This window comes from Nansenia antarctica, assembly GCF_963989245.1.
Source record: "Nansenia antarctica genome assembly, chromosome: 14".
NCBI lineage: Eukaryota > Metazoa > Chordata > Actinopteri > Argentiniformes > Microstomatidae > Nansenia > Nansenia antarctica.
Genome location: NC_137684.1, coordinates 19,979,952 through 19,995,471, shown reverse-complemented (window position 1 = coordinate 19,995,471; position 15,520 = coordinate 19,979,952). Strand labels below are relative to the sequence as shown.

The 15,520-nt window shown below is 43.6% G+C and overlaps 1 protein-coding gene across 1 annotated transcript in view; it reads left to right on the top strand.

The window, feature by feature from the left end:
* tmem117 (transmembrane protein 117) overlaps positions 1–13,213 on the top strand; it is a gene marked incomplete at both ends in the record, with an annotated part of 33,207 nt that extends 19,994 nt beyond the window's left edge. The window contains 5 exons of the mRNA XM_080544677.1: positions 4,536–4,635; positions 6,120–6,217; positions 7,509–7,668; positions 11,661–11,790; positions 12,543–13,213. Coding sequence (XP_080400803.1) covers positions 4,536–4,635; positions 6,120–6,217; positions 7,509–7,668; positions 11,661–11,790; positions 12,543–13,213 — 1,159 coding nt within the window. The remainder of the gene's footprint in view (positions 1–4,535; positions 4,636–6,119; positions 6,218–7,508; positions 7,669–11,660; positions 11,791–12,542) is intronic.
* Between the last annotated feature and the right edge of the window lie 2,307 nt (positions 13,214–15,520).

The following is a 15,520-nucleotide window of genomic DNA, read 5'->3' as shown; positions in this document are numbered from 1 at the left end:
TCCAGGCTTCTGAACCATAAAGCAGTGTTGACACACACACACACACTGCCCTGTAGACTACGACTCTGTGATGTTCTTAGATGGTCGTTTTCGAAAGACACGAGAGCGCAGTCTACCAAAGGCAGAGGAGGCTAGGTTGACGGGGACCTGGATGTCGTCATCGATTCGACATGTGGGTGTTAATATGCTGCCGAGGTAGCAAGACTGCTGGACAACCTTGAGGGGAGTACCGTCGACGGAGAATACCGGAAGGACGGGGGATGGAGACCTCTCTTCAATGATGACTACTGTTTTTTGAGTTGTTAATCACAAGACCTACTGAGCGGTATACAGAAGACACGATATCCAGTGCGTGCTGCATGGCGGCTGGGCTGTGGGCCAGGAGTGCGCAGTCATCTGCATATTGCAGCTCCTGAATGTTGCTGACTAGGGTCTTAGTCTTTTCTTGTAGGCTGTCTGATGTTGAACAAGCTCCCATCGAGACGGAACTGGACTTGAATAACACCATCCGCCTTGATGGACTCGCGGAAAAGAAGTGTGACTACCGTGACTGCCAGGAAAAGGTTGAATATCACAGGAGCCAGAACACCTCCCTGCTTCACCCCAACTTTCACAGGGAACACTGCCTAACCTTATTCTCTCTAGATTTTTGAAGAGAAGAGTGAAGTAGCGAGAGCGTGTCTGGTACCACAGACAGGTCAGTCATTACCTCTGCATCATCACCTTTCCCTGCTGTTATATTGGACAGGGGGTGGGGCCACAGTGGGAGGGAGTTGGCCCAGCCCCCTTTTACAGGTCATCCTCGTGCAGAGAGAAATCCAGCTACTGTCAACAGCAAATGCAGTAACCTTGACAACTGTGAAAGTCCACTGGGAAATGGAAATAGGAAGAAGCGTAAAAAAATATTTTGTGTGTCTGTCTGTGTCTGTGTTCTGTTAAATCTCTCCACTTCATTATGTTTCACATTAGGCATTCATGTCTTTGATAGCATTTGAAAACAATTGTTTTGTTGGCACTATTTTGGAAGCACTGTAGCGCAAATTCTTTTCACTGCTTTGCTGCCAATTCGCCATGAAATATGATTCATAAAACTTGTCTTGACATTTCTAAATACCATAAACAATGCAGAACCAATCTCCCCTTGAGGGACACCAGGAAAACCTTTGGATTCACCCTTTGAAAGATCGCCCATGGGAATGTTACATATTTGATATTTTATGCTTAACATGTTGTTTTTTATGGGTTTGTGTTTTATTGCTTGTGACAGTAAAAGAAAAAAAAACGGCCAAGTGGATTGATAAGGTGCTAAGACTAGAGACTTAAGACTAGAGGATTCATTTAGGACTGTTTTAATGGAAAACTGATACAGTAGGCTGGTACTATGGTGGCCTGGAAGGTGCTTGATGATTGTTCACTCCCACTCTTCCACTGAATGAGCAAGTGTTATGAGAAGAGGCTAAAGGGCTTAATCTGGAGTCAGTTGAACACAATACGTGGGCTGATACTGCGCCGACTAGAAAAGGGTGTGATGGATTGAGATTGATTTAGAGCTCTGAACTCGCCTTGGGGGGTAATTTAAGTGATTTGTAAGAGGGCCCATCATGACAGGTTTATGTTTCACAGTGACAACAACTCCTCAATGTTGTGTACTGTGAATGTGCTGTAATGTACTGTAGTAGCGAGTGGACCGGCGAAGCGTCTCACTGGGAAGGTGACAGCGGACGTTGCCAATGCTCATGTTTAAGCCTGCAGAATGAGGGCCCCTGCGGCATTATGGGTTGTACACCTGCCATATACTCCACAAATTCAGAATTCAATCCATATGCCACACGTATGGAAACATGCATGCTTCCATCTGGACCGGAGGAGGACTGGTGTTTGACGACTGGAGGACACGCTGTCAATGTGCCTCCAAAACACCAATTAGGTTTCAACCCGGGGCAGAACAGAACCGGCGTCGCTGGCTGCCGTGACCACAGGAGCCATTTTGGGTCTGATTATTCACAGGGCTCCTGTACTGATGTTCCACCATCATGAACCCTCTCATTAGGTCACCCGGTTTGCAGGCCATTAAATTTTCAGTGAGCATGAATAAGTCAGAAAGCGCTGCCTCTAATCACACAGAAGAGAGAGAAGTCCCCAAACTCAGAGGGGCTCGACAGAAAAGGACAAAAAAAAGCTCAACATTTGCCCAATTAGATATCACAAGGAGTGTTTGGTCTGATATCCCAGCTAGCTCGGTAGTAGATTTAAAGCTGCGCTGCGCACAAGGCCAGAAATCATTTTCAGAAGTATCGATTATAATTTCGCAGCGAGTAAACGACTCCCTCGTGGGATCTCCTTGGCAACTGGACGGAGGCCAAGCCACTGAGCATCTAGCCGACTTAATGCAGAGATAAATCCTCATTCTAATCAAGGGGTTTTTATTTGTGCACGAGGCAAGGTGATAAGTCACCATTCCCCTCTCATTTTCATTAATGAAGCCCTGTCACAGCCGCCTAAGGGACTGACCATTATTTATGATGGGCGGAACACGGAGGGATTTGGGGGAGGGTCATGCGTTTTAAATTTCAGTTGTGGGGAGGGTTCTATGTTTTTTTTAAATATAAATAATATAGTCGCAGGGAGGGTCAAGCAATTTGCTATTTATAAAATGTGCGTATAATTAAATTATTTGGAATTCCCTTATGGTTCCCGTGACGCTCCTTTCGCTCTCTCTGTATTCCCAAAAGCCCAATGCATGGGATGGCCTCTTTTTTTCTTTTGAAAGAAAATAAAAATGCTGAGAAATCATGGAACAATAAATGCTTTGCAACCTTGCCACTGTGTCCTTGGTTTGAATGAAGTTGGTTTTAGATCATTCTGTCATGCGCTTTGAATGCTATTGAATTTTAAAGATTTAGATCTCTGTATTGTATGGCTTAAGTGCTATTGAATTAAAGAATCGTCTCCATGTTCTGTTTAAGTGGACACTTTTCTCATGAGCCCCTCGGGTCAACCGTTCTCTCGGGCTCACTTTGCAAAGGCACCTCTTAACGCACTGACACAACATTACTTATTCGCTCAACTGGGAGCCTGCATGCAAAAGGTGTTATATTTATGTATTTACTTATTTTAAAAAACACACATTTTAGCTTGCTTAATGCCACTGGTATTGGGTCGGCATTTATCTGTCTGCGTGCGTATTGATCACCAGGAGACTGGACTTGCGACTATTAATAGGTAGTCTTGTCATAGGAGTGAGACCATATATAAGTGCTTGTAGGACATGTTTGAATCATTCTTTTTTTATAGGGTGAGGGTCAGTGTATTTTTTCAAATGTTTGGGTAGGGCTATGTAAAAAAAAAAATTTGCTTAGGGGGCTTTGCTCGCTCCATGTACACCCCATCATAAATAACAATAAGCCCCTAATGAATGCAATATTGATGGTGTATGATTTATATAGCACCCATAATGTAGTTGCCTATTTTTCCCAATTCGCCGCTTCCATGATTGTAGAATATACAGATTAAAGAAAACAGATGCCGTTTGGGGTCAATGGTATGTCACAGATGATAATAGACTGCCTCCAAGTATTCATTATGCTGTGATATTCTGGGGTTGCAGTTGATGGGTAAGAAAAGGGATGAGAAAGTAGCGTTAACTGAAGATGAATGCCTATTAGAGACTCTAATAGGAACAAATGATCCTCTCCTGGTTATAAAAAAGATTGTTGACCGATGTATTTTTAATTTCCAAAAGGCTATGGCCTATGTTTTCACCAGAACTCATACCAAAAGCAAGTAACGAGATGCATATTATTAATATGTGTGGTTGTTACTTTTCCAGACATGTCTATTAGCCTATCTTGACACGTAGTAGGTGCTAGTCACATCTGCGAGGCGACTGACCCAGTTTCTCTTAGTGCCTGTTACCTAGAGAGGATGGAAGATGACTGGAGACCCCTGAACAAAATCAAATAAACAGTCTCCGTCTACTAAAGGAGAAGGAGACGAGTGGTAACTAGAATGTTCTCCAGGAAGTGTGCGACTGCACAGCCTCATGTATCAGTAATGGTGTTGCTATTCCTGATCCCATCCATCCTGAAGCTATTCCTTCCATAGCTAAGCGAGGCTACGGTGTCGCTAACCGTTTTCTGTTATCTCAGGGCAACCGATGGAGATGTCTCACGCTTTGGATAATGCTGATTTATTCACCTCGACGTTGGGACAAATTTGCGAAACAGACAGATAATTCCCAAACATTAAGGAGATAGACGAGGACCAAATGAAAGTGTTTGTTGAATACATTTCGCGACAGTGCCGCAGTGTAAAACAGTTTTTCCAACCCTGAGGTCTCTGCGCAGGTAGACACACTGTTTGCACAGAAGCAGTTTGATATGGATTGAACCTGACAGTTAGCGTCATGACACTTTGCAGCGGTGACCGTTTTCTTTTTTTCTCCCTGGTTGTCTCCCCCCTATTTCCTCCTATTTTCCTCTCTCTCTCTCTCTCTCTCTCTCTCTCTCTCTCTCTCTCCCTCTCTCTCTCCACAGGCCTCACATGGTGACAGAGTACATGGGTATCAGGAACGAGAGCTTCATGAAGATTGCTGCCGTGGGGACCTGGATGGGGGACTTTGTGACTGCCTGGATGGTGAGAGAACAATTGTCTGCTAGTATTACTACTCTAGTATCCTCCCAGGGTCCTTCACATAACCACTCTAGGATGCTCCCCACCCCACCCCCTTCAAGTTGAGAGTCTCCATGTGGTTGCAGGTTTGAATTTAAATGATGTCAGTTCTATTTCAAGTGAATGGAAGTTCATGTAGATGTAAGTTACATCACAGTATTCATATTCATAAACAGAATTTCAATGAATCCCCTGAGCTGGGGGGGGGGGGGCGGTCGGGGGATGATCCAGCTCAATCAACTGACTCCGGCTGGAAAATCACAGAAGCAGAGCGGCGGAGACAGGGAGAGGTCATAGAGGAAACCATGGATATCACAGAGAGGGGCGGGGCAGTAGAGGAGAGGAGAAACCTGCCAGGGGCTTGCCGCTCGCTTCTTCCTCTTCCTCCTCGTCAGCCCCCATCCCCTGTTTATTTGTCAACATGAAGAGAGGAGGGAGCTCCGTTGGGAGAGGGCTGCCTGCGCCGGGAGAGGAGTTTGACACCACCCGTACGCACGGGAGGGAGACAACTTGACAAGGCATCCTCAGAGCCCCCTGCATTAGTATTCTACAGTACACACTGCAGAGAGAGGGGCGGGGAAGGGAGAGGGGGGGGTGGGGAGAGAGAGTGAGCTGCAGAGAAAGAAAGAGGAGGAGAGAGAGAGAGAGAATGAGAGAAAGTAAGAGGTAGAGCTAGGACAGGGAAGCCAAAGTGCTGAATCCAGGCATACAGTAACTCGCTGGGTATTTTACATTCGATTAATTCAAAGAGGCACTCTCAAGACGACCTCTGTGTCTCCTCGACGGAGCAGACATTTTCGGATGTGTCATGGGAAGATGAGTGGACAGGAAATGGCTGTTTTTGCAACACTGCTCATGCCAGACAGATTTCACTGATTTTCCTGAACCAAATCCTTCACACTGTATCTCTCTGTCTGAAGGAGATGTGGCCTATTGACAGATTGCCCTTGCCTCGATGGTGTGATGCGTCCTTTCGGAGAGTCTGTATTTGCATTGCTGTGTGTTAAAATCCCCTCAAATAGAAGTAGCCTATGTGCCAACTAAAGAAATATACTCTGCTCTTACTTTAACCTTCAATTATTGTTTAGCTTTGAATTCCAGATATGAATACATGACGTATTAAGTTGTTGAAATTGATTGATTTCATTGCCCTGTATCATAGAGATATAACAAGAATGGCATATTCAAACCATTTATTTGAACTATTTATTTCAACACTGTATTGGAATGGCATATATAATGAGAATGGCATGAGCCAAGCGCAGTCCTATCATTGCAAATTAATATTTGTATTTGATTTGTATGCTGTTTGTTGATGCACTAATATGCCATCTCTGTCGGGAGTGTGTACAGTGCTTGTGCAGTGCAGTGATATGTGTCTAAGGTCAACTCAAAGCTTGTTATTTAGCTTGTCTCAGGTATCATGTGGTTACCCGTCTCTCTCCCAGGTGACTGATATGATGCTCCAGGATCAACACTACCCAGACTGGGGGAAAGCTGCCAGAAGGTTCTGGAAACAAGGCAACCACAGGATTGTCCTCTTCTGGTATGTTACTCCTGTGTCTCTTTCTCCTACAGTATACTCCAGTCTGCCGTGTGTGTGTGTGTGTGTGTGTGTGTGTGTGTGTGTGTGTGTGTGTGTGTGTGCGTGATTGTGTAAGCACATGCTTTTGAGTCATCATTTATTCATGTATTCAAAGCCCCTGGTGGGACCCTACACGTGTCTGTGTGCGCATGTGTGCGCATGTGTGTGTGTTTGTTGTGTGTACCCTACCCATTACCCATGCTCCTCATGGGGTTACACCGAGTCAATAGCCCTGTTAATCTTCCTCCACTCAGTGTCAGCACCTTTAATTAGACGACCAGGAGGGAAAAATCAATGGACATGTTTGAGGTCGTCAGGCCAACCCTACCCCTGCCTTTACCTCACACCTCAGAGACCACGACCTGATCACTACCGCAGCACCATAGCTGACTTGGGCATTACTAGACAGCACAGCATGGTTCCCTCAGAAATCTATTTCTCTCTCTACATGGTCAACCTCTAGTCCCAATGGTATTCATTCTGTCAAGTCAACATGAAAGTACTTGTACAAAAAACACATTGATGATGTCCATCTAGTGGTTACTGATCATTTCAGGTTTCAGGTCATTTAGTTTTCTGTTTCTCTTCTAGGAAAGGAATTTGAGCTGGTGGGGAGAAGGTGGAGGCTGTTGAAGCATCGTACTAACTGTATAATGTATATAGCCAATTTGTTGATGTTCAAACTTCGTAAACACTCTCTCCAACTCCAATTACTAAGTTTCCCTGTAGAATTGATTGCTCACCCATTAGAATGCAGGATGTAGCACAAACCTCGACGGCGTTTCTGATGCCCTTTGTCTTATTGATGGATGCCCCCAGGTCTGACTGTCACAATCTGTTTCCCATCTGACAAGCCACCGTCTGAAATACTGTGTATCAAAGTATGATTAATGAATGTGTTGAGAAATAGATTTCGACAACACCAAGAGTCTTGGCAAATCACAAAACGACAATGCCAAAAAGTGCAGTGACTTGTCCACTTCTGAATTGAAAAAGCAAATTGTCATAGTATAAATAATAATCACTGAAAGACATTGAAATACACTTACTGTTCTGTGGAGGAGCAAAATACTCATAATCCCAACCGTAATAATGCGAGTAACAACAAATTACATATGACAAATATTTCCATAAATACTACTTCCATTTACATATGACGCCCGGTTGGAGTGTTGTTGGTGTATTTGTGGGACACTCAAAGTAGGTATTCCTAACAGCAAACCGGCTGCTGTCCTTCCTCTCCCCCTTCCAGGACAGTGCTGTTCTGCCTGACGTCGGTGGTGGTGCTGGTCATCAGCACAGACTGGATCAGCTGGGACAACCTCAACAGGGGCTTCCTGCCAAGCGATGAGGTCTCCAGGGCCTTCCTGGCTTCCTTCATCCTGGTCTTTGACCTGCTCATTGTCATGCAGGTAGGCTTCTCCCTCATGGCCAATTAAAAGGAGCTGTGCTGCTCTCCTCCTCCTCCCCTGCCTCCCCTTCCTCCCCTCCCTCAGTCACAGGGGCACTGTGCTGCTCTCCTCCTCCCCTGCCTCCCCTTCCTCCCCTCCCTCAGTCACAGGGGCACTGTGCTGCTCTCCTCCTCCCCCTGCCTCCCCTGCCTCCCCTCCCTCAGTCACAGGGGCACTGCGGCACTGGGCTTAGGGAGACGTTTGATCACTGAGATGCTGCATGAGTACAGACTACAGATCCCAGTCCTGCTGCTGAGTGCTTGACTCGCCGACTCCCTCTCCCTCCCCCCCATGTCCCCCAGCCAGCCAGCCAGCCTGGCTTCAGCCAGGGACTAAGTTCGCCCCTCCTCCTCGCCTCTCCTCTCTGAATCCAGACCCTCTTGTAATGATGACTCAGAAGAGTTCATTTTTTTCCTCCCTTTCTTAACCCAATGTCCTCCATTTCGCAGGAGAATGTACATCAATAAAGTGTGTGTCAGTGGCTCATGATTATGCAAATGCGTTTTTCTGGGCAAAATAAATGCTAACTGTATCTCAAGGACAGAACGCTATCAACCCAATGCTGGAGCTAGCTCTGAGCCAAATGCAGAGTGTTTGGTTTGAGTGTGAGCCTAAATCAATATGGGCTTCTCCAAATATTTAATGAAGACACTTCATCAGTTTGTTATTGCTTATTAAAGGGCATGCGATTCCCTTATAGTTATTACTTAGTATCCCCTTTGAATGTACTGTATGTTTCTACATTATGGATGATCCTTCTAATTACAGCACATGAATGCAGAAAAGCACTGTGTAAAATACTTAGAGTCTAGTCCCTTAGAGGTTGTGGCTATGGCACAATCATTATTTCAAGGTAATTTCTAGCTCTACAGTAGGATGAAGATGATTAGTACAATTACTTTCAACAGTAGGGTGCCATTTCCTTAGGGTCCACATTACTCAATTAAGATGTGTTACAATAATCTATAATATGACATCGTTTCAATCGTACATTTGAGGAATTATTTATATCTCGCTTCCATGTCTGTTTTTGCATAGGCATACCTTTCTCACTGGGGTGGGGTCCCTTGTCTGAACAAGGCTGATGCATTAGACACCAGCGTATTCAACCTCCCGTCAGCTACCAACTCTCATATCCCAGACACCCTCCGGGCATGAGGGCTAGTTATACTGTGACATCCCCTATTTGACTCCCTGGCCTGATCCCAATACTCAAACTATCGCTTCCTGCTTCAGCTAGCCTGGTACTGTATCTTATGCTCATTCGATGGCTTTGTTTAGGAGATCCTCCTCTCGTTTCCTGCCCTTGTATACGGCAACAAGCATGTTTACAACGGTTATTTATGATTTCAATTATTCCACCGCCGTTAGTGCTCCGACGCAGCGATGCGGCTGGCTGTCCATACATACTCTCTCTAGCCCAGTAAATAAAAACTCCTCTGCCACTGCCGCCGTTATCCAAATGACTTCATTCACCTTCAGTGGTGCTTGTTGTGTGTGATAGTTAATCTCTCACATCCATGAGAAAAGGCTGGCGTTTTTTGTTCTCAAGCCAATTAACCGGCCCAATTACTGACCTGGGGTTGGTGTCCCGCACAGCTGTTCGACTGGTGGCAATTTGTAACGCTTTTGTGTTTTGTGTTTCTGATACACTCGGTCATTTTTGTTATCTGTACGTCTCCACAATTCCATTAAGATATAGTGTAGATTGAGTGCCACAGCATTGAATGTGGGTGTGTGACTGTGTATGATTGCGTGTGTGTTTGTGTGTGTGTGTGTGTGTGTGTGTGTGTGTGTGTCCACTGTTTACTATTATGTCCTAGAGACTCGTTATTTTATTTGAGCGGGGCACACGGCTTAAATGTCATGCTTATTAGTGCCACCGTTTCAGGCAGAGTTTATGGAAGGCTTAATTAATATCAAGGGGGAAAATACCTTTCTTCCATCAGCAGTCGTATGAATATCAACATGGATAGTTCAAACACACTAACATGTGAGAATATATTGGCTTATGAAACCGTTGTGAAAATGGCTGCTGCCCTTCAGCCACATCCACTGCACTGTGCACGTGAGAGAAAACCCAGCTGCTCTGAAAAGATGGAAACATCTGAGTATGTTTGTTTTGTCTAATAAGTTAGCTTTGTATCTCTCATTCCGATACACTTCATGTACCAAACTATTTGACAATTTGTCATTTTAGACGATGTTCTTTGATCTTACACATGCATTATTGAAGTTGTATTGATGTTTCCAAATAAGGCACCAACGGCAGCTTATAGACATCTGTATTGAGTGGTTCCTGATGCATTTTGACATCAGGAAACCCCAATGCACAGAAGCACAGTCCACAACCCTGTAACCACAGACTGTACAGCTCCCAGTTCGACTTTCATCCTCAGTGGAATGTAGCCAATCAATGGAAAATTCCTTTGAATCTCTATAGAGGTAGATTTGGATCCTAATGTTGCAATCCAAAAAATAGAACTTGCAAGCAAACCAAAGGTTTCATTTAAAAAAAAAAAAAGTTTCAAGCAGAAAATTATAATTTGCAATCAAGAAAAGTACATTTGCAAGCAAAAAAAAGTATTTAGAACAAAATTACCTTGATTTTTTTTTTTGCTGTATTGGCCCCCTTTAATTTTGAGACATTTAGGCAAACAACATGGCTAAAAAAAATTAAGAGGCCCAAAAGTATTGTTGCAATCAAATATTACACAGCTGTAAAAGTTGACGAGAAAAATATTTTTATTTGGGTTTATTTGGGCTTTTTTTGGTTTCAACGTTTTTTTGGGGGGGGTTATGTTTTTGGGTGGGGGTTTCATTTTTTTTTTTTTTACAAATTTTTTTTTTACAGTTTCAAATTCGTCTTTTGTTTGCACTTTTCACCCCATACCAGTGGGCAAGCTTTAAACTGAGGAAATCTACCTCCATAGATAGAGATGAGAGATGCCTCTCCTTTAGTCAACCGTTTTGATTATCATATCAGAATAGCTTTTATTACATCAATGCACAGGTACAGGTACACAGAGTCAAATGATTGGGTTCAGGTTCATTCCACATTGTCATTGTAGCAGAATACACAATCAACAATAAAATAAGCAGCATATAAAAACAACAGTCAACAATCCATAACAGCAGCGATAGCGTCCAAGAAGGACTGTCACGTTATCTCAGGTAAGCAGTTCTGAACCTTCTTCTGTTAAACTGCTAGACAGCTAGTTAGATCCTGCAGTTTGGTGCAGATTCATTACATTCTACCTTAGGACATGCATTACGTATACTGATTAATTGCCTTATGCCAATATCAATACCAAACCATTCATGAGAGAAAGCGTTCAGAAAGAGTTCGGCTTAAATGACCACTGTTGGCCACTGTTGGCCTGTTAAATGGCCACTGTTTCTGTGCAGCATCACTAATCTCGGCTACCATTACCTGACAGACTTTAAGTAGAATTGAACAATTTGTCAACTCATAGGCAGACTATGTCCTATTGTGTTTACAGTCGTTAGACTACATCACGAAATGTTAGCCTTTTTTGCACTGCGTTTCCACTAACGATACCAGTTACGATACACTACAAACACATGCAGACTCGATGCGTTATCAATATCATGCATTAGCATTGTATTTAATCATGTTATATTACATTAACTAATTGGAATATTCTTTCATTGCTTACAACTTTTTATTTTTTTTATGCTTGCAAGTTTTATTTTTTGGATTGCAACATTAAGACACAAATCTACCTTCATAAATCTCTAGCTAATATTTTTTATCCTACAAAATTCAGAAATTCAACTGGTGAAGCTTTTTTAAATTCAGGATTGGAGTTTATGTTCAGTCAAAATGTATATGTGCTATTACTATATCTTACGCTGTCACCATCAATCAGAATCACAATCATATTTATTTATTTCATACAGTATTTGATTCAGGGTGTGTTTTTCTTCAGGACTGGGAGTTCCCTCAGTTCATGGGTGACCTGGATATGAACTTACCTGGGATGTCCACTACACAGGTGAAGGTCAAACTTCCTGTCTGTAAGAGCATCTTCAAGGAGGAGTACCACATCCACATAACAGGTATGTACTGACTCTCCCTCTCAAAACACCTCGGTCTGATAGATTTCAATGGCTACTAAAACTACTTTGGTTTCATATGTTCTCACTCCATCGGACTTTTGAGGTTTTTGGTGGTTGTTTGCCATGCTAACATTGTTCTATGAATACCGATGTACCTGTTGTGTACCTGAAGGAGTCTATAGCGTTGTAGCGAGCCACTGCAAGAGACGCATCAGAACATCGCAATGTGAATATTCTCAAAGAGTACGTTTCCCCATTTAAAACCATCGTCCAGGTTTTCAAGCTGTTCCACAGCATGAACTCAGTGACAACCATCAAGGGGGGAGAGAAGAATGAATGTTCCCGTGCTGAATGTTAAACTGTTCAAACACTCAATGACTCGCGCTAGGCTGTTAACCCTAATGCATTGCGTCTCCATTTAGCATTATGGAAATGGATTTACAGAACGTGATTGGTTTAACTAAAAGCTTATTAATGTCATGTTTTAAGGATAGGTAATCATGTCACATATACACTACCCAGGGAGCTGTTTGCCATCATATCAGCAAACTAGTGTCTGCAAATGGATTTTCATATGCCTTAACACATGTACCATATTACAAAAAAGAATGGGACTGGAAGATCTCAGTGAATTTAATTTAGCTAGATTATAATCTATATGTCTGTCTGTGTCATTATTTATGGTTGAGATTTATGGGAGAGATTTTCTCCCTGGTATAAGAGATCCTCTGAGTTCTTTCTCTTCCCTGCAGGTAAATGGTTCAACTACGGGATCATCTTCATGGTTCTGATCCTGGACCTCAACATGTGGAAGAACCAGATCTTCTACAAGCCCTATGAGTACGGCCAGTACGTGGGGCCCGGTGAGAAGATCTTCACCGTGGAGTACCCCGACACGCTGAGCGACTTTAACCGCAGCACGCTGACCTACAGGTGGCGCTCCAACAACTTGGACCCGGCGACCAACCGGTCCTACGTCCACCGGGACATGTTCCTGCACAGCCGCTACGTGGGCGCCAGCCTGGATGTCAAGTGCCTGGCCTTCATCCCCAGCCTGGCCGCCTTCATCCTCTTCGGCTTCTTCATCTGGCTGCTGGGGCGCTTCCAGGAGAGCGAGACGTTCCCGGAGAGCCAAGACAAGACCTATGAGAGAATCAAGAGGAAGTCGCCCTCCGATATCAGCAAGGAGATGGGCGTGACGCCAGAGGAAGTGCACATCTCCATGAGCGAGACACTGAAGCGCACCGGCACGCCCATGCTGCTGTCGGTGGACGGGCCGCACTTTGGTACCACGTCGTCCACCAACTCCAACACCTCGCCCGTCTCCACGGAGACTCAGGAGACGCAACCCAGCATTGTGGTCAACAGCGCGGAGCCAGAGGAGCCGGCGGTCTCCTTTGATGTCAACAAACCGTCACCCTGACCTGAGGGGAGACAGAAGCATTACTACTGCTGACGCTACTACTGTCTGGTAGGGGAGGACACTGCCCATTCCACTCCAGAGCTTTCTAGTATGAAGGGATATCAAACAGAATCCTCATTGGGTTGGCTATTCCAAAACTAGCCTTTTGGGTTGTTCCGGAAAAGATTATGCTAAAGATTTTGCTACAGATACTGGCCCTTTTTGGAGACTTACCAAGCACACTCATATCCCGGATGGCATTTGTTTGTTTCTATACATTTTTGTAAGACAGGCTTTTTAATGGTCTCTAACTTGGCAGCGACTACATGACAAACTGCTCTGTAAACCTCCTGAACTGCAAGTTCTTTATTGTCAATATGGTGCTATGGCTAGATTTTACGTTTTTGTAAATTGAAGGTGTTTTTCTTATTGTGAACGATTTTTGTGCCTATATGTGGGAGAAGTGTTTCTCCAGTCGATGCATGACACAGTGGTCATGTCTAGTTTATTGTAACACTGCAGTATTACAGCTGAAGAGGTGCCTTGATAACCCATGTCCACAAAAGGACAGCAACATATTATATGACGGTCTATAATTATAGGCAGAAAAACCGAAGATGTCGTCGTGTGTCTGTGTGTGTGTATTTAACTTGTTTATTTAAAGGTTTTCACTTCATATGGACAATGTTTACCCTTTTCAGATCTCACGACAGATTTCATTTGTTTATTTTAGTAATTCCCCCTTTCCCTTTCTCGTGTGTTTTTCTTCCCTCGTAGTCGTGGAAACGACTGGATGGCTAAACATTATTGTGCAATGATGAAGTATTCATTATTTCGGGATTGAAGTATTTTCAATGGGTGGATAACAGGCATAGCCAGTTTGGATCAATCAACAAGCAACAGTAACATCATGATTGCTTATCTGGCCATTACACTCAATTTAATGCAAATTAGGGAATGAAGGTAATATGCCTATACACCAAAGCAAAGTACAACACCTTAACTCTAACCCCAGGCCGTACCCGCACTGCCAACTCTGCTGTTTTGAGAAGGACACACACAAAGAAAATGTGACTATCTCTCTAAATACAGCCGACAGGCAAAAGAGAGAGGTTTCTATTTTGGTTAAGAGAGGTAGTACATCACATACATGTTCAAGTGTGCAACTGTATCCACTGAGGTGTTTTCTAACCAATGTTTCTGCAAAGGTCAGGTCACTCATCTGTGTGTGTGTGTGTGTGTGTGTGTGTGTGTGTGTGTGTGTGTGTGTGTGTGTGTGTGTGTGTGTGTGTGTGTGTGTGTGTGTGTGTGTGTGTGTGTGTGTGTGTGTGTCTGTGTCTGTGTCTGTGTCTGTGTCTGTGTGTGTGTGTGTGTGTGTGTGTGTGTGTGTGTGTGTGTGTGTGTGTGTGTGTGTGTGTGTGTGTGTGTGTGTGTGTGTGTGTGTGTGTGTGGGAGAGAGAGAGAGAGAGAGACCAATTCTGTGAAGAGGTCAAAGTATTTATCATAACTGGTGTATGATCCTTGGTTCAGTAATCCTCCTTTACACATTACAGCTCAACTTATATCATTTTGGAGATATGGCTGTGCAGCAAGGTAACAAATTGCTATACAGGGCAATTAAACAAGTATGTTTGTTTCACTGATGTGATATGTTTGTAATGTATTGTGCTTGGGTTGAAAAGGAATGTTTCCCCTGCTGTTCTACATGGTATTATATTGCATAACTGACTGATAGTTTGCATCATTTTGTGTGTGTGTTTTCTAAGCAATGGATAATTCTTTTTAACATGTTTGCTCAATAAATGTCTGTCAGATATAATGCTATCAATAAATGAATACATTTTTCTACGTACCATTGTGTACACGATAGTTTATGTGAGAAAATAGGGTCAGTCGTCTTAATGTGGAAAGTTCTGGTTTACTCCTTTTTACAGCAGATAGTGACACAGTTGCCAAGCAACTCCTCAGGTCAACTTCACGCAGCTGCTGACCCAATTAATATGTAAGTCATGAAAGGTAATGATAGACACTACACAAGGACACTTCAACACCTTTGTGTGTGACATATCAGGCATAAACTAAAGCCTGTCTCACTTTGGACCTGTCCCCAGGTTAACGTCAATAAGAACAACTGGTTTTACAGAGAAACAGGCAATGCCATGGGCACTCGAGACTGAGCTGTGATAGAATGGATTTAAAAGGCAAACTGGGCAGTAAAACCATCAGCAAGGCTCTATACAATGCGGGTCATTGGATGGGGAAAACATATTTCTCAGTGCCAGTGTTAGGGTCTTAGGCTGAAGCACTGAGAAATTAGATATTGATTTT